General features: G+C 58.9%; 8 protein-coding genes across 8 annotated transcripts; all 8 read right to left on the bottom strand.

Annotated features, from left to right (window-relative positions):
- Positions 1-986: 986 nt before the first annotated feature.
- JKF63_03689 (uncharacterized protein) lies at positions 987-5,573 on the bottom strand (the record flags this gene model as incomplete). Its single annotated transcript, XM_067899689.1, has 1 exon — positions 987-5,573. The coding sequence occupies one exon, from the start codon at positions 5,571-5,573 to the stop codon at positions 987-989; it is 4,587 nt and encodes a 1,528-aa protein (XP_067755928.1).
- A 1,093-nt stretch (positions 5,574-6,666) lies between these two features.
- On the bottom strand, positions 6,667-7,932 carry JKF63_03688 (uncharacterized protein; the record flags this gene model as incomplete). The annotated part of the gene is made up of 1 exon (XM_067899688.1): positions 6,667-7,932. The coding sequence occupies one exon, from the start codon at positions 7,930-7,932 to the stop codon at positions 6,667-6,669; it is 1,266 nt and encodes a 421-aa protein (XP_067755927.1).
- Positions 7,933-9,536: 1,604 nt separating this feature from the next.
- JKF63_03687 (uncharacterized protein) lies at positions 9,537-12,164 on the bottom strand (the record flags this gene model as incomplete). Its single annotated transcript, XM_067899687.1, has 1 exon — positions 9,537-12,164. The coding sequence occupies one exon, from the start codon at positions 12,162-12,164 to the stop codon at positions 9,537-9,539; it is 2,628 nt and encodes an 875-aa protein (XP_067755926.1).
- Positions 12,165-13,373: 1,209 nt separating this feature from the next.
- On the bottom strand, positions 13,374-16,784 carry JKF63_03686 (uncharacterized protein; the record flags this gene model as incomplete). Its single annotated transcript, XM_067899686.1, has 1 exon — positions 13,374-16,784. The coding sequence occupies one exon, from the start codon at positions 16,782-16,784 to the stop codon at positions 13,374-13,376; it is 3,411 nt and encodes a 1,136-aa protein (XP_067755925.1).
- A 764-nt stretch (positions 16,785-17,548) lies between these two features.
- On the bottom strand, positions 17,549-18,229 carry JKF63_03685 (uncharacterized protein; the record flags this gene model as incomplete). Its single annotated transcript, XM_067899685.1, has 1 exon — positions 17,549-18,229. The coding sequence occupies one exon, from the start codon at positions 18,227-18,229 to the stop codon at positions 17,549-17,551; it is 681 nt and encodes a 226-aa protein (XP_067755924.1).
- An 860-nt stretch (positions 18,230-19,089) lies between these two features.
- JKF63_03684 (uncharacterized protein) lies at positions 19,090-19,521 on the bottom strand (the record flags this gene model as incomplete). Its single annotated transcript, XM_067899684.1, has 1 exon — positions 19,090-19,521. One exon carries the CDS (start codon positions 19,519-19,521, stop codon positions 19,090-19,092), a length of 432 nt encoding a protein of 143 aa, XP_067755923.1.
- A 1,261-nt stretch (positions 19,522-20,782) lies between these two features.
- JKF63_03683 (uncharacterized protein) lies at positions 20,783-21,214 on the bottom strand (the record flags this gene model as incomplete). The annotated part of the gene is made up of 1 exon (XM_067899683.1): positions 20,783-21,214. One exon carries the CDS (start codon positions 21,212-21,214, stop codon positions 20,783-20,785), a length of 432 nt encoding a protein of 143 aa, XP_067755922.1.
- A 960-nt stretch (positions 21,215-22,174) lies between these two features.
- Positions 22,175-25,198, bottom strand: JKF63_03682 (uncharacterized protein; the record flags this gene model as incomplete). The annotated part of the gene is made up of 1 exon (XM_067899682.1): positions 22,175-25,198. The coding sequence occupies one exon, from the start codon at positions 25,196-25,198 to the stop codon at positions 22,175-22,177; it is 3,024 nt and encodes a 1,007-aa protein (XP_067755921.1).
- Positions 25,199-26,145: the final 947 nt, after the last annotated feature.

Raw genomic sequence — 26,145 nt, 5'->3', positions numbered from 1 at the left:
ACACACCATCACAAGCCGAGACGCACAAGGCCCGAGGGAAGAGGGGGGATCGTGTGTAAACCTATATTGGCACAAACAGACACAAGCCGCGAGGTCACTGGGGGAGAGAGAGGGAGGACCCTTGTGGGCGTTCCACGCCATCAGTGGTGTTCCAACGCCCTCGGCCCTCGCTCCTAGAAGTTGTGTTGATGTGCTAACTCCCCCTCACCACCCTCCCCCCTCAGCCTTTTGGATGTATGCTTCGCAAAAGTATTCGATTGAGCAATGCACATGGTAGCCAACGCAACGATGCTTGGATACGCACGGTGGACTTCATCTCCTGCCGCGCGTGGTGATGATGCAAGGGAAAGCATCACGTCACCGCGATGTGCATTGGAGAGCCCCGTTGTGGTCTGCACATGCCTTCCCTCCCCATCCACCCACCCCAATAGATGAAACGAATAGATGGAAGGGGGTTGAGCGGCCGCGCCCACCCACCCACCCACCCCCCTCGTTGGTGGGATTAGACAAGCCGTGCAGACGGGGAGGGGTGGTGAGGGGATCGCGACGACGACGACAGACGCTAACGACCTCATGGGAATCTAGTGCTGCCCTTTCGGTTGGCGAGGCGGGCTGAGAGACGTATAACGTGTGCCGACTCGGTGTCATGGATGGTCTCATTTCTGCAAGAAGTGGATGACCTCATCTGGCGTGGTGGTAGAGCCAGGAAAAGTGGCCGAGGTCTTCTCTGCTCTCATACAGAGGGCCTTGAAGTGCAACAAGTTGGTGGGCCATCCATCACCAGGTTCACACAGACCGGCAAGTGCCTCTGCTATGCTGTCACTGCTCGCAGTTCGTGCAAAAGCAGTCCGCGCTACAGTGACAATGTCCTTCGTGAACCTCGGCGGCGTTGACATGATCTCTCCATACAAAACCCAGCAGATACAACGCCCTGTGGGGGGGGGGGGAGAGGAGGGGGGGGGGTTGATCCAGAACTTGATAGCCGCTCAAACGCGAGGGTTGGAAGGAGGGTGCGGAACGAGCGCTTTGGTCGCGGCAGTAACGGCCGCGGGCGGCTGCTCAAGAGTCGGCTCTGACCGAAGCAGTCGGCTACAGCGCACGAGGTACGATCGAGCAACGGCTTGAATGCGTGTAGCATAGGCGTGCAATGCCTCCTGTGAATGTGCCTGCTTGAGTATGTAGCTGCGCTGCAAGCGAAGACGTAACACTCGCTGGTAGGCAGCGTAGGCGCGCCAGGACGTCTGGATACGACGTGCGGCAGCGATGCGGTACATCAAAGTTGGCAGCAGCCGCACACCAAGCCGCAGCAACTGAATGCGGGTTCGGTACATGCGATAGAAGGACTGCAATCGCACAGCGGCACACGGAGGCGCTGCCCGATTCTGCAGGCTGACCTCGCGATTTGTGACGTGCGCCCCACGCTGAGGTGCGAGCACCGCCCGCGCGTGGTGACCTCTCCAGCGGCGCTGCACGGCTGTCGCATACTTGTGGCGGTCCCTGAGCATAAACTGAAAGAGGTCAAAAAGCTCGCGCTGTGTGCGGTACATGCGCCAGACGGACTGAATGCGAGCTGCGGCATCGTTTTGCACTTCGGCACGGCGGCGAGCCACCTCGAGCCTGCAACGCTGCGCACGTCCGTTGACCAGGGCTTGGCGCACGCGATGGTGACGGAAAGCAGTTTGTATCTTTTGCGCGTGGGCATTCAGGTTGGCGGTGTGTGCGCGCTGTCGTACGTCGAGGCGGTGGGGTAGCCATGAGCGTACCCACGACTGTAGAGTCACCACCGCCACCGCCACCTCTTCTCGTCGCCTCATCAGAGCCAGTGCTGCCGTGCGGTCGTGGCGCAGCTGCTGCAACTGCTGTCGACCGCACCACAGGAGAACGAACCTGTGCACAGTGCGCTGCCGTACCCGCGCGTGTGTGAAGAGCTGAGCAATTTGACGGCGGTCTCGTGCGCCAGCCAGCACCGCCAAGACGCAGCGCATTGCCGCCTCAACGTTCTCCACGCTGCGCAGATGAGTGCGCATGACCTCTTCGTAGTGGGACTCTTGTGCGGTGAGGCACTCCTCTACAGACCGCTGCTTCCGGTAGAGTAGATCGCCGACTGCCCAGCGCGAACAACAGGCGCGCCACCAACGCTGCACATATATGATCTGCGGCAGCCGCTCGTGCCGCCATTGCTCCAGTGCAAGACGGCGGTGCACACGGCGGGAACGCAACTCATGCCGTGCAAGTCTACAGCGCCACGCGCACTGAAGGCGAATCGCAGCGGCCACCCTTTCGCAAAGCTGCCTGCGCGCCATGTGCATCCGCCACCAGCTCTGGAGAGTGACAGCGGCAGCCGCTCGCCGTGCCTCAACCTCCCGCTGCAGAACAAGGAGCTTGCACCACGCCAAGCACAGGCGCCCCCACGCCTCCACACTGGCACGCTGTCGCACAAAAGCTTGGAGAACTGCCACGCAGCGCACTCGCTCACGGTGGGCGCGCAGTCGCTGGAGCTCTGCTCTGGCAGGCGCGCGCTCTTTCCAGTGCCGGTAGCCCACCTGAACGCAGATTGCTGCCCTCTCCTGGCGAAGGCGTATGTTGACGTTCGACGCACGTCGAAGCCGCTCCTGCCGGGCCAAGTGCATCCGCCACCATGCCTGTATGCATGTCGAGGCGACCCGGTGAAGATCCGCGAGGGTGTCCTCAACAAGACGGGAATAGCGCATCTCCGTCTCCCAGTCTAGCTTTCGCAGCAGCTCCGAGGGGCGAACAGGCAGAGCCAGGAGAGTAGTAGAATCGAGAGCAGCAGTCGTGGTGGTGCTCCTCACGCCATGATACTCCAACGCTTCTTCTTCCCTCAGACCGAATGCGGCCACAGCGTCGCCACAGAGGCGCTCTCGTGAAACGGGCCCCCTTAAAGGGGTGGCCGCGCTCGATGCGCCAACTAAGAGAGCCGTCACACGTCCACTACGAGACGGCAACCTTTCTGTTGACGGACACGTGGACGCAGTTCCCAACCGAGAGTTGGGCGTTTCAGGGTGCGTCGCGCTCTCGTCGAGAGTTTCCGTGACGAGTGGCGATGCCGCGTTGTTCACGTCTGCTGCCTGCTCCTCCATCTGCTCGGCGTTCTCCACCTGAGCAACAATGTCATCGCGGAGCTTACGATACCGCCCGTAGGCGCTGCTGGGGACCGATGTGACGAAGAGCGGAGCCGACTTGCTCGGCTTCAATGGACTTGTTCCACACATTGAGCCACTGGGCGTGCGAAGCGGGGTTGGCGCGGCAGTGTTTACGAGGAAGGCGGAGCCACCCGCTGGGCGACCGGGCGTGAACCTAGATGACGGCGTCGCGGCCATAACCGACGCACGGCTGGGACCTGTCGATGCTGCACCGAAGACTTCTCCCTGGAGTGGGTTCAAGTCGCCCCCCAGAGCCGCCCCACAGATTGGTGATTTCATCCAAGACTGATGTGCCCACACACCCTCCTCATTGTCCCCGTGGTTCAGCAACACCATTAGGGCAGACGGCACCGGCTGTTGGGCAGTTGAGGCAGCTACAGCCGCTGACAGAAACGGGGGTGACGCACCGGCGAGCATTGCAGCACGTGCCCAGTATCGCAAAGATGCACCCTTCTGCACCTCCTGGACGTACGCTCTGACCTCCGCGGGCAGAGATGCGCTGAGTGAAGAAGAGGTCACCAGCGCCTCGACCAGGACGTGCATCGTGACGATAGTAGACGCGTCACCATCCGCCGCAGTCGTCCTTACCGATGATGGGAGAGGGAGAATCAAGTCCTGTGTGATGTACGGCAGCAACAGGAAAGGCGGGGGTTCGTCTGAAGCATCTTTGACCTTTGCCCTCCTGATTTCGGTGCCGGTAGCGGCTCTTGTCTGAGCCGCGGCGAGACGGCATTGGCAATCCCGCTGAGCCCTGTCGGAGTGGTTTAGATAGCGCTCCGCACAGGCGCTGGCGAGCTCACAGTGGTACAACTCCATGGGGCCGTGTGGCTCGCACCAGGCTGCCATTGCAGCAATGAAGTGGTGCCCGCGGATGAGCTGCAATGCGGCGTGCATCTGCACAGCAGCAGCGACGGCGCTAGCGTCGTCGCCGCTCCCTGCCGTCTTCTCGAAACTCTGTGCCCAGTTGAGGTAGTGCAAACTCACCTCCATGAACCGCGCAATCGCCTCCGCGGCGTCGTCGTAGCTGCCGATCCCAAGGAATGCAACCGCCAAGTTGTACAACACTGTCATGCTCCACACGCCGTCCGATTCCGTGAGCGCCTTGAGCAGCTCGTAGATGACGCGGGCCTGTCCTCCTGGCGTGGCGGCGTCGCCGAGGCACACAACAGCGTTGGTACGAACAGCGCAACGAAGCAAGCGACGGACGATTGCGGGTTCCCGGCTCTGCTTTGGGTCGTTGCCCTTGCCCTTTGTCGGGCGGCTTACCGGGAAGCACGAGAAAGACCTGCTCGGAGACTGCGTTGCGGACCTTCCCGGGCGGTGAGGAGATCGCTGCTGTTTTGGTGGGTGAGCTGACCGGCCCTCATTTGCCGTAACGGCCCTGTCCGTCGTCCACTCAGGAAACAGATTCTCTGTCGAGTCTTTTACAATGTAGCGCATCGCAGATTGAAAGCACGCCTCTTGGACATGGATTGGACCAGCGGCTGCGTTGCACCACACACCAGCATTATTTGCGACTGTCGTGTAAACCTCTGCAAGTCGCTGGACTGTCTCAGTCGCCCACGCGGCACCGGGAGCGCTCGACTTCGTAGCGGCTGAAACGGCGTGCGCTGGTGCCGTGCTGGCAAGAGCGCTCCCTCGGCTCGACCCGATAGTCGATGCCACGTAAAAGTCCTGCACGCTCCTCAGCGTGCTGCTCAGTAGCGCGAGCGCTTCGCCGATGCTGCCGGCTTGCATAAGCTGGCCAAGAGCCGCCTCAGCGCTCTCCACTTGCTGCTTCAAAGACTTGAGTCCCTTTCGTCGCTGGGCCTGAGAACTGAGCCGCCGCCCACCCCTCCGACCAGGACTCCCTCCTGCTCGCGCAGAGTTTGGCGACAAGACCTTCCGGCCGGCACTGAGCCGGCGTGGCTGCTGGGCAGGCGAAGCCTGATTTCGGCGATGCGGCGCCGCCGCGCGGCCGGCAGACACTGGCTGAGCAGGCGCTTCAGCTTGAGAAGACATGGGGGCTTTATTACCGCTGTTCATGACGACGACCGTGCCGTGAGTAGCTGAAGAGCGCTCACCAAGCACGTCGCCCATCGCCGGGAGCACCACAGGGGCAACCTGTCCATATGTGACGGAGTCCTGCGGAGGTTTTTGGCGACCGGAAGGCTGTCGCTCATTCCTTGCGTGTGGTGCCGCGACCGTATCGCTGGCTGTCGCTCTCTTCAGCTGTATTGGCGGGAGCGCTCCGCCACCGAGGGCGGTGCTGCCGCCATGAAGGCCCCTCGGTGGTCCGCTGGAAACCTTTGTGTGTGCCACGGAACCAACATTATGGGCTATGCCAGCGACACCCTCCGCGGACGCGGAGGCCAACGCGCGGTGCGTATCCCGCAAGAGGACCTCCTTGGGCTCCGTTTGAGTGAACATCAGCGGTGGGTGGGGAGGCAGCAGAGGATACTTTGTATAATCCGCTGCAGAGGCAAGAAATAAACACAGAGGGGAAAAAAGACGGAGGGAGAGATGAAGTCAAGCCGATGGCGGAGAGGATAAACTAGGAGGAGCACAATACATGTGGTATCGGTGGCGCCGGTGCAGTGCCTTTACGCCGCCTGCAACACTATGCGTGCCAGCTGTTGTTTTGTTGTTGTTGTTGTTGTCCCCCACTATGAAAATGTGTCTCAAAGTAGCGTGATGATACATGGGGGAGGGGGGAGGGGGAGGGGTGGGATAAAGGTCGAAGATGCCCTCGCCCGTATCGGTGGCGTAGCTGCCAGTGTACTCTAGCACAGAGTTCTGTTATAGTGCGTTCGGTACCTCACTTTTGTTTCCTTTTAAGATAATGGCGGCAGCGCAACCCGTCAATTTACAGCGTATTGTACGCGAAGAAAAAGAGAGTCGAAGTGGTTGACATGGAAGGGAGGGGAGGGGAGGGAGCGTTGTCAGAAGTAGTAGTCGAGCAAATCCTCGGCTAAGCGAGAGGGAAGAGAAGACTTGTGCAGGCCAGGTATGCCCACGTGCACGGACGCAGGTGTGTGAACGGCTGCAGCTCATACACACCACCAAGCAGGGGGAAAGGGACTGACTCAAAGCCTCGACGTCGTGTGCCAGCTGTGCCACAAACACAGACACACCATCATGCCCCCCCCTCCTCTCCACGAGCCCTCACCTCCTCTCACCACCACAGATGGCCACACGGAAGGTCACCCACATGCCTGTAGAGCGGAGCTGGTTGACGTGGGGGAGTCCAGTCCCCATTGTGTACACAGAAGAAATGAAACGATGATTCCACGCGAAGTGACTTCCGCATCGCTGCACTTCCATGTGCGCGCACAGACGAGAAAGGCGGCCCTCACCACCACCCACCACAGAAAAACAAGAAACGCTGGGCCAGAAACAAACAAGAGCGCCGCAGTTGTGTGTGTGTGTGTGTGTGTGTGTGTGTATGTGTGTGGCCCGGCGTTCAGCCTCTGTCGCTCCTCCCACCCCAAAGCCCACCCCGCCGGCACGACAGAGCAGCAAATCAGTGGTGCGGAGGATTCCAGCTCCACTGCGCAACCTCCAGCGCCATAGTGGACACAGGCCTGTGATCAGGCGTGGCGCTCAGCCACTCCATCGGGATATGCCGCACGCCGAGCTTCGCCCCCAGCAGCGCTCCGACCAGCATAGCTCTCTGACACGTTGGACCGCCGAGTTGGATCGCCTGCACCACTCCCTGCGCAAATGTAACGCGAGGGCGAGCAATGCTGAGCGCCTCACGGACTGTGGCGGTGTCCACCGCCGCAGACCGCTGCGGGAGCCATCGAGAACTAGCCACAGCCAGGGGGCTCATTGAAGTAGGACTAGTGGATAGGTCGGGCTGTGTGACGCGGGGCTCCACCCCAGTCTTTGCAGAAGTAGCTGAAGAGAGTGGAACGAAGAGTTGCGTATCTGTCGGAAACACCGCAGCTGTACCAGGCACTGCCATAAACGCTGCGTTGCGCGTGGCATCGGGGTTGCTTTGCAGGTGTCGAAGCACGACGCCGAGCACGGAGAAGGTGTAGTCGCGCACTGCTGCTCGCTCGGCGTCGACATCCTCAGCAGCTGACAGATCGTCCTCCTCACAACCGCGGTCACCGTCGACAGCAGTCCTTTCGTGGGGCACCGGTGACTCGGTGAGAAACTTCGTGAACGGGTCGAGGTAACTCCGCAACGCTGAATCACTAGCATATGGGTAGATGGCAGGGGTGGGCAGCAGCGTGCACAGTGTGTGCAACAGCGACGCATGTTCAGCGGCAAACGTCTGCTGTACCTCTGGAGCTGCGGCAGCGTTCACAAGGCGCTCACGCACGTAATTCACAGAGAACTCTCCGCGCGCGCTACTCATTGCGCGCAACATCTCGAAGTAGAGGTGATACGTGAAGGAGTGCACGAGGAAGGAGGCAGAAGGCGAGGATGACGACAATGGCAAAGACACGGCTCCAGATCCACCTTCGTTGCTCTGTTTAGGCGCGTTGTACAGCGTTGTCTCCAGCGGCCGCACGCGCGCAAACGCCAAGAGGCTGCTCTCTGCCCTTTCCGTGGTAGTTGTAACGCCGGCTGTCAGACGAGTCTCCTCGCACTTGCTGTCCAGGTACGACTTCACTTGCTCCTTACTGTAGCCATTCAGCGAACGGGCCGCAGCATCTGCAACAGAGACCCCTACCAACAGGCCAACTTGCTTCTGCTGCACCATACTGAGCTGCTTGAAGCTGTTCTGGTAAAAGTTATCCACCACCGGGGATGGAGTGTGGCAAAGCGTAGCGACCATTGATGCAGCGGCCCCAGTGGGCGGCTGACTTTCGTGTATATGTCTTTTTTTAAGGGGGAGAGCGAGAAGCACCAGCTTGGCTTCCAGCAGCGCGCCTCTGTGTGTGTGTGTGTGTGTGTGGGTGTGGGTGAGCCCACTCAACCAGCAAAAAAAAAAAAAAAGTTGAAGGCAACCCTGTAAAAGAGCGCACAAGTGAGCACAGCGGTGGTGACGCCACGAGCGCGCGCCAGGCCCAACACTAGGAGATCCAAAGAAGGGGGCCACAACACGGAAGCGCAACGGAGGCACACACACACACACCCTCCCTCCCCGCTCCTCGGTGATATCAAGTGCGCTACACAGACGCGTGTGAAAGCGTGCTCATACACAAGACCAGTGACCCGAATGAGTGACACAAAGCAACGGGGAGGGGGAGAGAGAGTTGCGCAAAGCATGATAGAGATGGAATGCCGCACATGCGACGATGTGCGCGACTCCGTGACCGAAGGGGGGAAGGGGGGGGGGGAGGGGTAACCGGCTCACCGAAGGTACTAGCTGCCGACCAGATACCTCTGTGTGAGCCGAGGCTGACGCGTCCACACACAAAAACGCGTAAAAAAACAGCGTTCAAAAAAAATGCTACCTTATTCCCCCTCCTGATGGAAGATGTCCCCCCCCCCTCCCTCCCTCCCCTCCCTCCCCTCGTCGACGATTGGCCGCGGCAGGCCACTGCGGGTGGGGGTTGCGATTTCGGGTAGATTTTAGGGGTGAGAAGCTTTAGTAAATGGTGGTGCTTGGCACCACGCACCACGCACACGTGCGGACTAGCAAAACTGCAAGACATAGATGGGAGGAAGGGGGGTGACACAACACTTCCATCAAATGATGTGGCCGCCTGTATTTTTACACGCGCGCGTCACCATACAAAGGTTTGTACGCCGCAAATGAGAAAGAGGGACCACAGTAGAAAGAGTGTACGGGGGAGGGGGAACGGCCTCAGAGTCCAACAGCGAGGCGGATTTGAGGGTCATCGAACGCCTCATTCTCTGTGCTTGTGTCCAAGTGGACAGGGTACACCGGGGCCCTGCGCAGTCAAGTGCTTACACACGTACACCCGACCAAACAATAACGCAACAAGCAATAAAACTAGATGAGAGAAGTCTAGGAAACAAGATGCTCCAAATCGGTTGAAGCGAAACGAGCGCCTACCCCACCCCCTTTCCCTCTCCCTCCCCCGCACTGCCAGTCAATTCGCCTGCCATCACCAACACCACCACACCCCTCTACAAGACATGACAGCAAGAGCCACAAAAGCTTCGAAAGCACACCGCCAAATAAAAAAAGAAAAAGATAAGGGGGAGAAGGGGGAGGGGAGGGGAGAAGGGGGAGAAGGTGTAGATATGTTCAACCCCCCCCCTCCCTCTTCTACTCTCACCCCCCCCGCTAAAAAAAAAAACAGCACACACACGCACACGCACTCTCTTACGCTTCTCTTCTAGTTACGATAATGAGGGGCCACCGACAACGCGGGGGAAGGGGGAGGGGGAAGGGGGGGGGGGAAGGGGGGAGGGAGGGGGGGTACAGGTACGCAAGGAGGGCTCATATTGACACTTGTCCAGCATCATCTAAGACTTGTCGGTGAGGTCAGAACATGACATGGTCACTGCGCGTGAGCGTACTTTCCTTACGCGCGTAGGCTGGCTTGACGCATATCCGGTGGTGGAAGAAATGTTGTCCGACGACACAGTCGGCTCGACTGCGGGCGACATCATCACCGACTCCCCAGGTGACAGCGCTGCGCTGCCCATGAATTGGGCGTTGGTTGCTCCCGGCACCCCCGCAGTGCCATCCTTTTGTATTGGGTGGGCCCTGTCCAAAGTCACCGCACCCGGTGCCTTCTTCTGTGATGCCACTTCAAGTGCCTGTTTCGTGAGGTTGGGCGTGGCATTGAGCGTTGGACTGCCCCCGTGGGCCTGTGGAAGGCATGCTGGCTCGGCAAGTGAATCGACGCTAATTCGTCTCTCGTGCTTGCGAATAATTGCGTCCATAACCCGCTCGGGGTCACTGTAGACATCCACTCGCTTCTGGTGCACTGTCTGATCTAGAAGAAGACGCAACTCGCGCAGCTCGCTGCGCAAGCTACTCACCTCCTGCCGCAGAGAGGCAGTTTCCGAGGCGCACTGACACCCCGTGTCACACAACGGTGGAGCTCGTGGCAGTGAACTGAGATGCTTAACAGCTCGCTCTCGCCCATACTTGCAGCGCGCACGGTACCCGCGGTAGTGCCGCTGAATGAGCACAGCGGCGCGTCGCTGTTCACGGTCCGCCATCGCACGATACTCCTCCAGATCGACCCACATGTTGCTCATCACCTCTTGAAGACTACGCATGGAGACGAGGACCTCCTGCATATTTGACCCGGTATCAGCCACCGGCTCCAGTGATGGAAAACGCTGGCCCGCACTTCCTGTTGTCGCATCCCCGTTGCCGCTGCCGCCAGCACCCGCGACACCTGCGTGCGCTGCCTGTGCGGCCATGGCAGTGGTCGCCTGTTGCAGCTGGTATCGAATGAAGCGGCAACTCTCCGCCTCCTCCTCGGACAGGTGCATGCGTGCTAGCGCACCGCGTATAACACGTTGAATAACAATTGCAGCCCTGGTGCGTCGCGACATGTCAGCGTGCCACAGTACCGCCACCACCTCCTCTAACGACCGCAGCTTCCTCTGCAGTGCTCTGACGAGGTTCGTCATGGAAGTGAACTGCGTGGGCTGACGGATGTGGTCCATCAAGACGCTACCGGTGCTGTGGCTTGTGGAGTGCGGCTCCTCCGGCGCAATCACCACGACACGAGCCTCAGACGGGGATCGGCCTCCCATGCGACCCGCTCCGCGTGAAGACTGCGTCGCCGGCATTGCCTCCGTCATGGGCAGCTCAACACTTTCTGCTAGTAGGGGACCATGAGACGTGCTCAGTGACGTGCCACCGACGCTGTTGTTTGAGTGAAGCGACGGTGCCGCGATGCGGGACTGGGCGGTACTCGCATGGGTCATGGGCGGCGCCACCTGGCCTGTGCCGCTCGCGTCGCCGGGGCGCACCCGATACTTCTCCTCCTCCTCTCTCTCAATGTCGTCTATGATAGACATGGCGTCATGATGCGGTGTGGCAGACTCGCTTGTGCGCCGCAGGTACGCCTCAAGGTCGTCCCTACGCTGCGGGTTCATATACTCCATACGTGACTTGGAGAGAAGGCCATTCTCTCGGAACAGCATGATGCCCGCCACCCGTCGCTCGCTTGCCGTAAACTCCACCTGGTCAACAGTGGTGAGCAGCGGGCAGAGCCACAGCAAAAATGGGCGCCACCACATGGAGGCATCCAACCCACCCACCCGCAGGTTGGAGTGTCCGCTGTTCGTGGAGCTGCCCATGGCCTTGGGTCCATTTTTGAGAAGGGTGAACGGATTTCGGAAGATCTGTATGTGTTTGAGGGTAGCCGCCAGGCCGCACAGGGGCATCAGCGCCGAGGAGGATGGTAGCTGATTCGCGTGCAGTGCCAGTGAGCGTAGCGAGAGGAGCGGCAGGCGAGTATCCAAATCGACAAGGGAGTCCAGTTTGTTGTGGCCCATGTTCAGCACTTGCAAGTAGGGCGCACTGCGCAGGTCTGGCAGGTCGATGAACGCGTTATAGGATAGGTCCATGGTGGTTAGACGAAGCAGACCGTCAGATGGGTCAGCGACGGACATGGACAGGGGGCCACTGCCCCCCCAAGCATCACCGGTGCCGTTGGCAGAAAAAGACGATGTCGAGCTCATGCCTGGCCCTGGACCGGAGAGCCGTGAAGACGGTGCCCCCAGAACGCCGCTCAAATCGAGTAGGATCATGTTATTGCACGAAAAATCTACGGAGCGCAACTGTTTCAGCGTCCTGAGCAACGATGCGGCGTGAGCATCCACGATGCGGAGGGAGTTGTGGCTGAGGTCGAGCACCTCTAGCGCCCTAAATGCCTCTATACCGCGAAGATTGCTGACCTCATTGTGTGCCGCACGTAGCACCGTGACGTACTGCAGCGCGTCGTTAATGAGCGCGCCAGGGGTAGACGTGAGGCTGATCACCTGCGCGTGCATCACGTTCAACTCGCGCACCTCGCCCGGTCCAAGCTCGTCTACCATCGCCTTCTCAAAAGGCAGGTCAGACAAGACCTGATCTTTACCAGGGGCAAAGGAGAAGTCCATCACGCCGTGGGTTGAGGTGGACATAGCAGCAGAAACCAACCAAAGTAACGGCGTAGGGAGATCAAGAGTTCTGCGCGCGACTCGCTTGCACCCCGCTGTCGTTGGCCTCCAGGCGAAAGAAGATCAAGGCAAACAGACGGAGATCGATGTGAACAGATACAAAGGGCGAGGAGGAGGAGGCCCTGTGGTAGGGTTGGCGGTATCGAGTCGGGGACAGAAAGCGAAACGGAACAGCAGGTGCAACGCCTCACCAGGAAGGGGAGGGCGGTCGGGATTGACAGGGTGGGGAGACCCACAAAGTAGGTGGGAACAAAGGGGGTGTATAGGCGCGCTGGGGGGGGCAGTGTGGGCGAGGGCGCAGATGAGGACGATGGGAAAGGTGAGGGAGGAACGGGAAGAGCACGAGGACGATATCTAGGATCTTTCGAGGGGGGTTATCAGGTTCTACAACGACCTCAAGACCTGCCACAACCAGGAAAAGGAGCAGCACGAGGGCCCCGAGGACGTGAGGAAGCACTACTAAAAAATGTGTCCTTCCCTCGTATCAGCGACCCTTTGAATATTGCCTCGCGTTTCGAATCGTCCTTGCTAAATACACCGTTACGGTTGGCAGTTATGTGTGCGTGTGTGTGTGTGTGTGTGTGTGTGTGTTGGTGTGAGTAGGCGCGCGATTGCACTACGCGCCGTTTTGGTATTGAGCGTTTCCTTCAAGTTTACAGTACATTTATATATCGACGTGTGTGTGTGTGTGTGTGTGTGTGTAATGGGGGAGGGGGAGAGAACTGTGAAACAATGTTGGCTCATGATGGCGAGTACCAGTCACCCTACACACTGACAGCAAAAAGCAGTGGTACAGGAAACGCACACCCCACGGGGGTGGTCACGCGCGGGTGAAAGGGTGGAGGGAGAGGGGGGGGGGGAGGGCTTTCGCCTCGATGCTACCCCACATGAGTTTGCAGCGGCATTCTTTACAACACGCCTGATCACACGTGTGCATGTTGAGACATACACCCTGTACCTGCGGACACAAGGCCTTGAGAGCACACCAATACACCTACGCAAGACCCAGCTGCTCTGCGGGCTTCAAGACATCAGTCTAACTTTCGGTCTTTTCCCCACACCACTCCCTTTCGCACGCAGCCACTACTTGATATCAACACCGAGGAGCTTGAGCACATGCGTGCTCATCTCCCCTCCTGGCTTACTTTTGGGGGACGTTGGTGTTCTGATATGTTAGAGGAGCACCTCCAGCTCATGGCGCACATATGTGTGCGAAGCCTCATTCTCCACGCGTGGGTAGTATGGGACGAGACTCTCTGGGCTGCCGATATAGATCAGGTTGTACGTGCGGCGGTAGATGTCGCGCACCTTGCGAGCCGGATGAAAAAGGCCTTGGAGTAGGTACTGCAGTAGCCTTCCCGGATCGATCACCACGCGGGCGGCCTCGTAGTAGCTAACAACCGCCGTGACCATCTTGAGGCGCTCCTCCCCGATTTTGACCTCATTCTTCGCCAGCAGCTCCACAATATTAGGGTGGATAAAGTTCAACAAGTGCAGCGCAACCTCCTCGAAGCCGTCGTTGCCGGCCACAGAAAGCAGGATGGCGCGGCTCGCCTCCACAGCCATGCGTCGCATCTGTATGTTAGTCTCTGTCAGAGCCCGCTCCAGCAACGGAATCATCGGGTAGACGTACTCTTTGCCGAGCGGGCCAATGGCCTCAAAGATGTAGCGAATCGCTTTGAGCACCGAGTGCTGCACAATGACCGCCACCTGCTTCCCCTCGCTGATTTTGTACTCGTTCAACAGGTAAGGTATTATGGTGAAGGGGCCGCACTCCTTTGCGATGGCGCTCAGGGCCACGGCGGTGCAAATACGGATTTGCCGCTTGTCCTGACGAAAGTTGTCAACCAGCTCCAAAATGATGGCAAACGGACGAATCTTTTTGGCAATCACGCCAAAGGTGCGCGCGCACGCGTGCCGGGTCGCACGCTGCGGGGAGTCGAGCAACTCGAATAACCCACGTGTCGCCAGCTGGTGCAAGTGAATCGCATCGACATCGGTGTCATAGTTGGTGGCGATGTCCTCTATTAAAGCAATGGCGCCGTTCTGTACATGACTGTTGCGACTCTTGATGACAAAAGTAAGCCGCTTCAGCAGCTCACGTACCGAAGGCTTAAAGCGGCGGGACCCGAGCTCACCAAGGATGGAGCGCACCGCACGCAAGTTCGCACTCAGGGCCCGCGCATCCGAGTCCTCGAGCCGCTCGTAGAGGCTCAACCCCAGGTCCTGCAGAAACACGGTGCCGTCCGCCAGCATGACAGTATGGGCGATGCACGAGACGAGATCAGCCGTCTGGGCTCGCATCGACGCCTCGCGATTCTCGCGGCGCCGCTTGATGAGATCAAACACCTGCTTCAGGTACGGTCGCAGGCGCGACCCAAGAGCGTTGCAGATCGTTGCCAGCACGTTCATGACCAACTTGCTGGTGCCGAGCTCATCCTGGCGCACAGCGGCAATGGCGCCGTCAAGGACGAAGGTGACGAGTGTGTCGGGGGCCGCCTCCATCCCGGTGGCGTCCACCACCTTCTTGATGGCTGTCAGCACCATGCGCTGGTACTCCTCACTCTCATCCTTCATCTCCGGCGACAACTTCACGAGGACATCTACGCTGCCGAGTTTCTTCGCGATTTCAACGGTCGTCGCTACGAGGCTCCCGGATGTCTGGCGCTCCGCGGCAAGGCGGCGTACGCGCCAGAAGCCCTCAAAGAACGGCTCCAGGATCGTCTGCCGAATAAACTGTGGCGTCACACCCTCCGCCAAGACGCACTTGCGCACGACGGAGATGAGTACGCGGCGGAACTCATCCTCAGGTGTGCTAAACTGGTTGACGAGATTGGGCATCATCGCCGCGGTGCGGGCCTGCGCGTCGTACGGAGACATGAGCGGAACCAACGCCCCGAAGGCTTGAATGAAAGGCGATGCCATGCTGCCGATACCCTTCATGCACTCCTCGCAGATGACGTCGACCAGCGGGGCCAGCTCCTCAATGCCGTCTGGTGCCGTTGCCTCTGCAATCGCCGCCACCGCCAGGGCAGCGTCGCGCTGCACGCGCTTCTCGTCGCGAAGTAGACGCTCCAGCATAGCCACCATCTCCGGGAGTGCTGCTATCAGCGCGTGACCCACCATCTTCGCCAGCTCCGCCATGGCGCGCACGACCGTTTGGCGAGCGAGCGCCGATGGCGCATAGGACATGTCGCGCAGCGCCGCGGTCACCTCCTCGGTACCAGCAGCGTACCCCACCACCGCCATTACACGTGCTGTGTGGCGACGCACAATACTCTCGGCGTGACCAAAGTCCTCGCGAATCACCTCGAAGACCGCCTGGAATCCCACAACCCGTGTCAGCAAGGTCAGCACCTGCTTACCGTCGTCCCGCAAAATGCGCTCGTGTGCAGTGAGCAGCGGCTCTACCAGGTGAATCACCTCCTTGGTGAATTTGCGCGCGCCCTTGCCCATCTGCTGCAGCAGAGATTTAATGAACTCAACGAAGTAGTGCTTCTCCTCGATGTTGAGGATATCAGAGCTCCAAATGTAGCCCAGGCGCTGGAAAATGAACTGGCTGCCAAAGATGGTGGCCTTGTCGAGAAGGTAACGCGTGCCGGCGCGACGCTGCATCGTGTCACCGTTCTTAATCTTGAAGAGGTTCTTCATGAGGAGGTAGGAGGGCAGGTGTTCGTCAGGGATCTTCTCCGCTTTGTGATATTTGAGCAACTCGACAAAAACCGCGGCGTCCTCGACCTTCATGGCTGGCATGCCATCACCCATGTCGTCAGGGATATCGTACCTGATGGGCTGCCCGTTGGCATCGAGGCCGGCCGTCACCGCCGCCGCTGCACCAGTCATGCCAGCGCCGCCCTGCATAGCGAACACGTCCATTGAACGTACAGCGATTTCGTAGAAATTCGGCTCCTCCGGCGGCAACGGGTTGTACTCAGCCGGCACCGCCGCCACAGTGAAGTACTCGTTGGGCAAAATGCTGTCGAGATACTCGGTCGTCAGTCGCTTGTTCTTGCGGCGCCACTCCTTCTCCAGTGTCTTCGCCTTGGCCTCGATCGCCGACGTCGTGATAGACTGTGTCTCCACAGAGGAGGCGAAGTGAGACTGCAGCGGTGTCTCACCTTCGTATTGGTAGTTCGGGGTGGCGCCGAACGATGCTCCGGCCGCAGGGGTTGGTCCGGTGAACAAGGGAGTGCCCCCACCGATACGTGGAGTGCTGCCGCTGGCGAAAAGAGGTGTGCTGCCACCTGCCGTGACACTACTGCTACCCATGCGTGGTGTACCGAACATGGAAGGCGTGCTGCCGCCCATGCCACTGCTGCCATTGGCACCGAAGGTAGGTGTGGGAATGAAGTCCGTCATGTACGGTGTGGCGTTTGGTGTCGCCATGCCACGCCAGGTGGAAGTCTCACTGGACAGCACTGGTGTGCGACGCGGGGTATCACCGCCATACTGCCGCGGTGTTGCCGAGCTCCAGCGTGTTGTCGTAGGCATCGTGCCACCACCGTCGCCGCTGCTAAAGCCCGTCGGGTCTTCCCAACGGTGCTTCTTGAGCGCGTGCGGCTCCCCTCCCTCTGCATCAGCCATGGTGTGCAACTGCACGAAAGAGTGCGTGGCGCAAATAGAGAGAAAAAAGAGAGAAAGATGGACTTGGCCAGTCGTGTGTGTGTGTGTGTGTGTGTGTAAATGTGTGAGACCGTGCAACCCCCTGCATAAGCAGAGGTGTATGCGTGGATGAAGGGGGAAAGGGGAAAACGAGGTACAGGCCATACACAAAGATGAGATCACATCCATCAAAAAGGAAAGAGTGCCGCCTCTCGTGACGACGACACCGCCCGGAGCACGGGAAGGGGGAGGACGCACGTTTCGAAGTAAAGCAGGGGGGGAGCGCTGTGGGGAGAGGCACATGTACATGCACGTGCAGCAGTGCGCCACCTGCATGGTGTCTTCCATCTGTTTGGCGCTTTGCCAGCCCTTCCCTATTTTTCACTTCACCTTTGTGATGTGCATATCGCCTGTCATGTGTCACTGCGAGTGCAAATGGGGAAGGGGGGGAGCACAGGACTGACAGCGGAGGAAACGTAAACCAAGAAAAAATAAGGCCCCCTCCCGTCATCTCCTCTGGAATTCCACAAATACGCATCGACATCCAGACGCGCACTGTCAGCCAGCATGACACACACACACACACACGTTTGTCTGGCTATGTGATACCAGAACCTTCCTGTCGCGTGCACACCCTGGGTCCAGGTTCGCACCAGCGGTGCCGCGTTCTTTGGCACTAGTGACTTCGCGGGCGGGTATCAGGTACTCCTTCCTCCACACCTCAACAACAACTTGGTCGATGAATTCTAAGCCCATACAGACATGGAAAGCAAGTAGTCGATGAGTACCTGCGGATGCAGCATTCTCATCACCTCGATGGGGAGCGTTGCAATGACCGCCTTGTCGTACTGAACGCGTGCGTAAAGCGAGGCAGTCGGTGCCGGTTCTGGTGTGTCAGAGGAGGCAACCTCGGTCTCGACTCTTTGCGGCATATTGGCATCAGTCGAGTGATCCTCTGCCTTTCCCTTGACAGCAGCGCTCGAGGCGACTCTGCTCGGTTCGTGGCTCGGCTCCGCTGGCACATGAAAGTCGTCAGTATCCGGCGTCTCACTCCTCCGTTGAACTCCACGCGGCGGCTCCGCCGAGGCGGAAGAGGCCCGCGCAGGAGGAGACGTGTTTTCTGTGTCTACGTAATCCTCGCGTGTGCGCTTGCGGGGCACGGTGGGTGGGTGAGCCGTTGCCAGCGATCTCGAGCTCCCATTGGGCGTCGTGTCTGGACTGGAGGTGCACGACGGTGCCTTGGTGCAGAACAGCCCCAGTATTTTCACAGCACTAGTCCGATTCGTGGCACCTGACGAGGCCACGTGTGAGGTAGACCGTGGATCTGTTGTGACTGAACAACCGACACTGGGCGTGTGACGCGCGTACGCTGTGGCTGGGAAGACGCGGGTGCTGCGACGAAAAAGGCGCAGTTGATCGTTGTGCATGTCTCGCGGGAGGGAGAGACCGCGGGCGGGGGGGGGGGGGGGGGATAAATCCCAAGCTCCTGGGTACACTTCACAGACACCGGCATATTGGACAGCAATCAAAAAAAAAAAATTGCATGTGTTTGCCAAAGGAAGAAAGGGGGGTTGGAGATGTGATAAAGAGGGGATAGGAAGGGGAGAAAGACGAGATGCCAACTAGACAAACAAGAGCGCTGACACTCATGCAGGCGACCTCCAAACACAGTACGTGAGAAGTTATAACATCGAAGACAGAGAGAGACGCGCCGGAAGGCATCTGTGGAACGGTGGATACCTTCAAGGGGGAGGAGGGGGGATCAACCACGAGGGAGGGGGTTCAGTGTTCTCAAGAACGCACGCGTGCTTCCGCCTCCGTGAGCCTATCACGAGATGTGAGTGTATCACACACACACACACACACTCACTCTCTCTCTCGCCAACGTTACCGCTGCTGGCGAACGCTTCAACGCAGTCATGACCGAACGTCATCACTTGGCCTTCCCCTGCCCCCCCTCCCCTCCCCTCCCCTCCCCCTCTCTTATCCCGCTCCAAGTCGCAACCCGCTATTATGCAGCTGAACTGTTGTGCATGTGCAGGTCATTGTCCTCTTTCCCCCGCAGCCTTCTCTTTGCGTGTCGTGGATATCCCCTCACCCCAGAACTATGCGGGGGGGGGGGGGGGGGGGGGAAGGGAGATTATTTTTTTCGCAGTTTTTTTTCAAAGATCAAAAAAATAAGAAAAAGAAAAAAAAGTCAGCGAAGAAAATGGTCAACAGCGTAGAACTGTACAGCCACACCCGCACACCGGCACACACGTCACCATCACGACCACGCATATCGCACCTACTTGGCGCCCTGCTGCGGGCGGCGGCGCGGAGCCGGCTTCACCTTCGTCTCGACAGCGTCAGCGCGCTTCACGCGGCGAGGCACGCCGATCTCCAGGTGCTGCAGCATCTGCATCGTCCTCTTGTCCACGCTCACACCGGACTGGATCACCTTGTCCACATCGGACGTTGCGGGCGCGTGGTCCATGCGGCGCTCACGCTCCTCCTCCTGCAGCTTCAGCGAGATGCCGCGCACGGGGCCGCGGGCCAGGCGCTTCATGATGTGGGTCGCGTACCCAGCGATCTTGTTCTTCAGCTTCTTGGACTGCGCAAGCGTCACGTCCATGATGACACGCTTGTTCTGGTAGAAGTCGAAGGTCAGCTTAGAGTAGTACTTCTCCACCACCTGGCGGGAAGCACGCTTCACGGTCTTGGTGCGGATCTTGCCCATGGTTCTACTTGAAACACTGACTACCTAGCGACGAGACACATGTGTGGGGAACGCGTGTAGGAAGGCACAGCCAAATGGTGACACAATGCAAAAAAAAGGGGGGCGTGTGTACCACATATACGCGCGATGGAGTGATGCGTTCAGGAAAGGGGGAGAAGCGAAAACAGAAGACGAGTGAAGCGAGAGAGACAGAGAGAGAGAGAACCAGTGCGTGCGCGTGCGTTGTGTTGTACAAAAGGCATCGTAGGTCTGATAGAGAGAGAGACAACGGCGTCGAACACTGAAAAGGCTGTGCGGAACTGCGTCAACGGCGACTCACAGCGGAGAGGGATCCACGCGCATCACCATGAGCAGCACCTCCAGACTGACGATGCTTGACTGACGTACGGAGTAAATAACGAAGGGCAGAGAAAACTTGCAAAAAAATGATCGCGGCTGTCTCCTTGGCCCTCGAAAAGAAAAACTCCGAATGTCTCTTCAACGACAACGTAGAGAGTTAGCAGCGAAAGGTGAGCTGCGGTGGCCGTGCTGTGCGTGCGCTGGAAGACACACATACACACACTGTGCAACACATGGATGCACGTGTGCAAGCACATTGTTGACAGTCCATGATGTGAAATATTTTTTTTCGTCCCCAAATGCTCGGCCGAGTTGCGTTCTCGTACTCCCTACACGACAGCCGTGCGCGCGCGCGCGGGCGAGAGAGAGAGCGGGAGCGAGAGCGCCAGTGTAGCGCACTGCACAAAAACATAGAAACAATTTGCACGCAGTGACAGCGGGGACGCGGGGCTCTGAGGAAACGGCAAAGGGGTGGAGAAATGAAGAGAAACGAAAGTGGGGAGAAAAAACTAAAATTGAAGAAATAAAAGACAGGGGTGGGGCTTGAAGGGGTACTGAGGACGCGCCCGATCTCTCAAGTGGGTGAGAGAAGCCGGCTGCGTTCATATTCGCGTCCGACCGTGTACGTGTGTATGTTTGCGGGGGGTGCGCATGGGTATGGAGCTGCATTTGATGCGCTGGAGGGAGGGAGGGAGGAGAGGGGAAGAGTGCCTGTGCAAAGGAAACTGTCGCATTCGACTGAGCCGCTTGCGCTACCCCCGTTGCACCCTGGACAGCAGAGCGCATCGCTCTTTGCCCTTCTCCCTCGAGCCCTCCCCTTACTCGCAAGATGCCTCATCTTTTCACAAAGAGGCACCTCCGCACACACCTGCACCCGCACACCCACACACACACGTCACCATCACGACCACGCATATCGCACCTACTTGGCGCCCTGCTGCGGGCGGCGGCGCGGAGCCGGCTTCACCTTCGTCTCGACAGCGTCAGCGCGCTTCACGCGGCGAGGCACGCCGATCTCCAGGTGCTGCAGCATCTGCATCGTCCTCTTGTCCACGCTCACACCGGACTGGATCACCTTGTCCACATCGGACGTTGCGGGCGCGTGGTCCATGCGGCGCTCACGCTCCTCCTCCTGCAGCTTCAGCGAGATGCCGCGCACGGGGCCGCGGGCCAGGCGCTTCATGATGTGGGTCGCGTACCCAGCGATCTTGTTCTTCAGCTTCTTGGACTGCGCAAGCGTCACGTCCATGATGACACGCTTGTTCTGGTAGAAGTCGAAGGTCAGCTTAGAGTAGTACTTCTCCACCACCTGGCGGGAAGCACGCTTCACGGTCTTGGTGCGGATCTTGCCCATGGTTCCTTGCTCTCTATATTCTTTCTTTGGTGCGTGCACGAGGGCGTGGTTTGTTTTTGTTCGTTGGTCGGTGAAAGAAAAAACGGTGGAAATGTGAGTGAGCACCGGAGTAGGCCAAATGCAAAAAAAAAAAGAGGGAACGATAAAAAGTGAGAAAGAGACAGAGATGACGACAGGCCGGTCCCGGCTAGCGCTTTTGAAGTGGATTGTCTGCGTAGCACAAAGTGTGCTCAATTCGTGTCTGTACCATCCTAGCTGCGTGGATCTGTAACACAGGCACGAGTGCGCTCGTGTACGCGCTCAGTCTGCCTTCATCACGGTTGGGGGGGCTGCACAGATTTTTTAGGGAGCTAAACGAGTCTCGCGGCGCTTTTTTCTTGTGTATTCAAATCGTTGCCGTCATTGTTGTTTTACATGACTCCTCCCCTCCCCTCCCCTCTCTTGTTTCTCCCAGGAACGGATAAATAGACAACAGGCGTGGTGCAAAGCACGAAAAAGAAAAAAAAAGGATATAGGCTTCGTGACAGTGTAGGCTCAAGCGTACAGTGAGCAGGGAGAGAGGGCGAAATAGGCGCACCTGTGTCCATGACTGTCCGTGTGTGTGTGTGTGTGTGTGTGTGTGTGTGTGTGTGTGTGTGTGTGTCGGCGCGGCATTTCGCACCGACCCTCTAGTCTGGCTGCACACATGCACTCTCATACACTGCACCCTCTTCCCCCAAGCCGTTACAATGTCGCACTCTGCAAAAAACAAAAAATTACAACCATGAAGAGACTGTCTCGAAAGTCCTCGACAATGCATTATGTACAAAAGCAGGCATGTGCATGCACACAGAAAGGCACATACCCACATGCACGCAGAGCCATCACAGCCTTTTGTTTCTTCCCCCCTCCTTCCTCCTCCCTCCTCCTGCAGTTACGCACACCACACACGGGTGTTTCTCCTTGCGTCGCATCCCTCTCTCAGGTGTACCACGTGTGGTAGCTTCCGTGAAATAAATCGATGATATGTTGGCCAGAGGCGAAGTTCTTCGCGGAAACAACAGGAAGTGGCACAGGCCTGCGTTGTGTAGAGGCGGTTGTGGAAGTCGTGACGAAGCCTCTGGCCTCGCTGGCATCGCGGTCACCCTCTCCCGCCCCTGCCGCGCGGAGAGGGTGTACGACGGGTGAGGCAGATCTGCCGCGGCCACATAGCGCCCTCGTCGAGGTGGGGTCCGACGGCGTTGGCGAGGAGCTGCCTCTCCTCTCTAATGAAATATGTTGCAGCTGCTCGGCCGGGACAGATGCACCGACTGCGGGCGGTCGCGTGTGTCGGCGGCGACGCTGTTGATGGTAGTGCAGCTTGCGTCGATGGCCACACTCGAAGATGCTCGGCAGAAGTCGCAGTCGTTGCCCTTTCGCCGGAATGGCTCCGGCCCAAAGCGATTCCCAGAACAGGAGGCTGTCCTGTGTCTCGGTGGTGCACGTGGTGAGGTGATTTCCCATCGCCGACACGTTCAGCAAGGCATGCCGAATGTCTTCGAAGAGATAGTGGGACGGTAGGAGGTACTTGCCCACCTCAGCGCGCAGCTCCTCAAGGCGGTGCAGCAATGCAGGAGCATTGTTCTGCTGTAAGGATCTGCTCTGCTCGACTAGCCTCTGAACCTGAGGGTGAAAAAGGTGTGTTGGGTGCATGTGCGCAGGTGTCGGGCAGGGGTGGTCGATGATGTCCGCCGTCAGCAGCTGTTCCACAATTTCGCTCGAGAGCATGCCACGCGTGTGGTGCAAATTGGCTCCTTCCCGCAGGCATCGTGCGCACTGACACGGAACACCATGATGATGTACGAACCACTTCTGGCGAATCTGCAACGGCCAATGCTGCGGGAAGCGATCGTCAACAGCCATAGTCAGCTCCTCACCCTTGCAGATGAAGCGAGCAGTGAGGATGGCGTGCAGCGTGTCGGACCAGATACAGTTTGGCTCGCATGAGTGCCGCAGAAAGAGTCTCTCGGTGAAGAATGCGCTGCAGTTGCTCTCAGCGAAGTCAACGGCGTAGAGCCGTACCATGAAGAAAATCGTTACGAGATGGTTTGCGAGAGATGACTCTTCGGCAACGCCGGCAGAAGATCTGGCCGCGGCCACATCGGCGCGGTGGCCATCCCATAGTCCACTCGTACCCGCATCCTGTGGCAACGTAGGCAAAGGCGTGGCACCGGCCATCCCCACCGGTGCCTCCACTGCAGACTCCAACGCCCTCACCCACTCGGCAAGAGTATCGGCGACCTCAGCAGGCATGGCATGACAAAGACGTCGCTGCACCCCGCGCCGCACCTGCATCATCACCTCCGCTGCACCAGGCGCCCCGCTGCGTAGGCCGCTGTAGACGGTAATACAGAGCGGCAAAATGCGGCGATGCAAGTCTAGCGCGTTCCACCCGCCGCCAGAGATTACGTCGCCGGGCGGCAGCGATGTGACGGGGTCTGTGGACGACACAACGGCCGCCAGTGCCTCTGTGCGCTGCTTCAACACCAGACGGAGTGCGCACTCGTGCCGGCGATGCCGATCTCTGTATGCCACCGCACATACTGAGCTGCAGTACACAACGCCGTGACATGTGGGGCAGCCGGTGGGCGGGGCATCAGAAAGGTGCAGCGGGTTCACTTCCCGCCCACACGCGTTGCAGGTCAGGAGCGGCATCGAGTCCGCAGCGGACAGACCCCCCATAGAAAGACCAGCGCCGAGGTCAGCTTGTTTGGGCGAAGACGACAGGGCAGTCAAAGCCAAGGCGCCCTCCGCGTCGGAAAAATTAGCGGGGTCACGGTGAAGCGACGCGAAATCCCCTCGGGGGGACGTAGGAGACGTAGGAGACGCAGGCGGCGTCGCTGCCGACGAGACTCCAACAACGTCCACGACGGTGCGGTCCGCAGGCGGCAGGAGCAATACGCTCTGACCGACAGCGAACGGCTGCGATGCACGAGCGATGGTGAGGCCGCGAGGAATCCCCCCCCTTTCGGCGTGACACACCCGAACGCGTGTCTGCTGCAGTGAGAGGAAGTAGTCTAACGGCGGTGTCGCCCCGGAGCGGCTTCCATCGCTTCTATTATCATCACCGCTGCCGTCAGGGGCCGTGTCCGTACATGAGCCGGCAGCATCGCCCTCCGCTGCAGGTGACGACGAGTTGGCCGCCGCCCCTCCCTGTGCAATAGGGTGACCCTCCTGAACAGCTGGCAGTATCGTCCCCACCTCGGCCTCCGGAAGCTCCTCGAGGCAGCGGCCATCAGGAACAAGGCCGCCGGCACCACTCTTGTTCACGTTGGCAGCGTCCAGGATGCGAATAGACGGACGCTCTATGTGTACCAGTGCCACATCCAGCAGGGGCGGCGCATCGCAGACGTCTTCATCGAGTGCACTGAGCTCGCCAAGAACCCTGTCGCCATATTCCCGCTCCAAAGAGAGAGCAGCCGAGAGTAGCTCCTCGCTCACCCACCGCACAGATGTCTCCAAATAGGGACCAAGGCATACTTGCAGCGCCCCTTCAGATAAGAGAATCGCGCGGCACAAGCACGCGTGGGCGTCGTCAGCGGTGCACACTACACCGCCCAGTTTTACCAAGTATCGCCGCACATCACGGCGCACCTCCTCACTTGAGCGCGGCGGCATCCTTGAAGTGTGTTGCACATCCTTCGCCTGCAGCTCTGCCTCCTGCTCCAGCAACCGACTCACAATACACATCCCAATCGCAGCGTAAGCCTTCGGGACTATCGGATATATGGCGAGGAGTTCGCGGGCTGTCTTGACGCACCCATGCCAGTCACCCATTGCGTGGTGACAAACGCACAAGTTGCCGGCAACCTTGACGAACTCGTCCACGGCGGATTTTGTGGCGCAGTGATCGGCCTGAAAGCGATCCACGGCGTGGCGGAACGCGTGCTCGGCCTCAGTGAGGCGTCCCGCCTCGAAGAGCTCGTTGCCCTCTAAATGCAGCGCACGCACCGTCTTGTTTGTCATTTTTTAAGCGCGCCTCTCCTTTGGGGGGGGGGGGGGCACGTCAGACACAACTAAAAAAAGATTGTTAATGGAAGGTAATGCAGTGAACGGATAATGATGTTTATGTGTTTTCTTTTTGGAGGGCCCCAAGAGCATGCCAACGCGAGATAGACACACACACACACACGCAGACACACGCAGACACAGGACTTGCGTGCAAACGGGGGAGGGGGGGGGGAAGAAAGAGCGATACGCGCAAAATACACGCAGTCCTGAGTAACACGAAGCAGTGGCGCAGACAAGAATAAAGTCGTCGAGTGCAGCTTGTTTGCGGGGAGAAAGGGCAGGAAAGAGGGGGAGAGGCAGGTAGCAAGCATGGGGAGTGAGTGAAGAGGCAGCGCAGAATACACTCACTTGCATGAGCATGGCGGGTTCACGTTGCACCCCGCCGGGAAAGGGAAGAGGAACCGAGATGCTGAATGCTTTCCCTCAGCGTATCCAATCTGACACACCACAACATAGTGTGAGCGGAGCTACACAAACTGCCCAGGCTCTCACGGGCTCCATTGCGTGGTGTAACGGCGTTAATACACACCGGTGGCAGAAGCGCTCTCTCAGTCAGCTGAGCATGGCCTCTGCCTGGAGCTCCCCCCTTCTTCGCCCCTGCCTCACAGGCCCCCTCCCCTCAAAGTAGCCCCCAACATGCCAGCCGAGCCAAAGGGCATCCCCCTGAGAGAGTGTCCTCGGGCTCCAGAAGAGTAAGCCCATGGGGGGGAGGGGGAGATGGGCTCTATCGTGTCTTCTCCAAGACTAAATACAAGCAGGGCCCCCCCCCTCTCTCTCTCTCTCTCTCACGCGGAAATGAACGTCTACAATGATCAGCGGCAAACACAAGCGAGAGGGGCCACGGTATAGGCCCTGCGCGGCCATCACTCTGGATGTGTTAACGAGGAGGAAAAAAATGTTGG

Source organism: Porcisia hertigi, chromosome 28, assembly GCF_017918235.1.
Source record: "Porcisia hertigi strain C119 chromosome 28, whole genome shotgun sequence".
Classification (NCBI taxonomy): domain Eukaryota; phylum Euglenozoa; class Kinetoplastea; order Trypanosomatida; family Trypanosomatidae; genus Porcisia; species Porcisia hertigi.
Note: the sequence above shows the minus strand (reverse complement) of the source record. Positions and strands in the feature narration are given on the sequence as shown.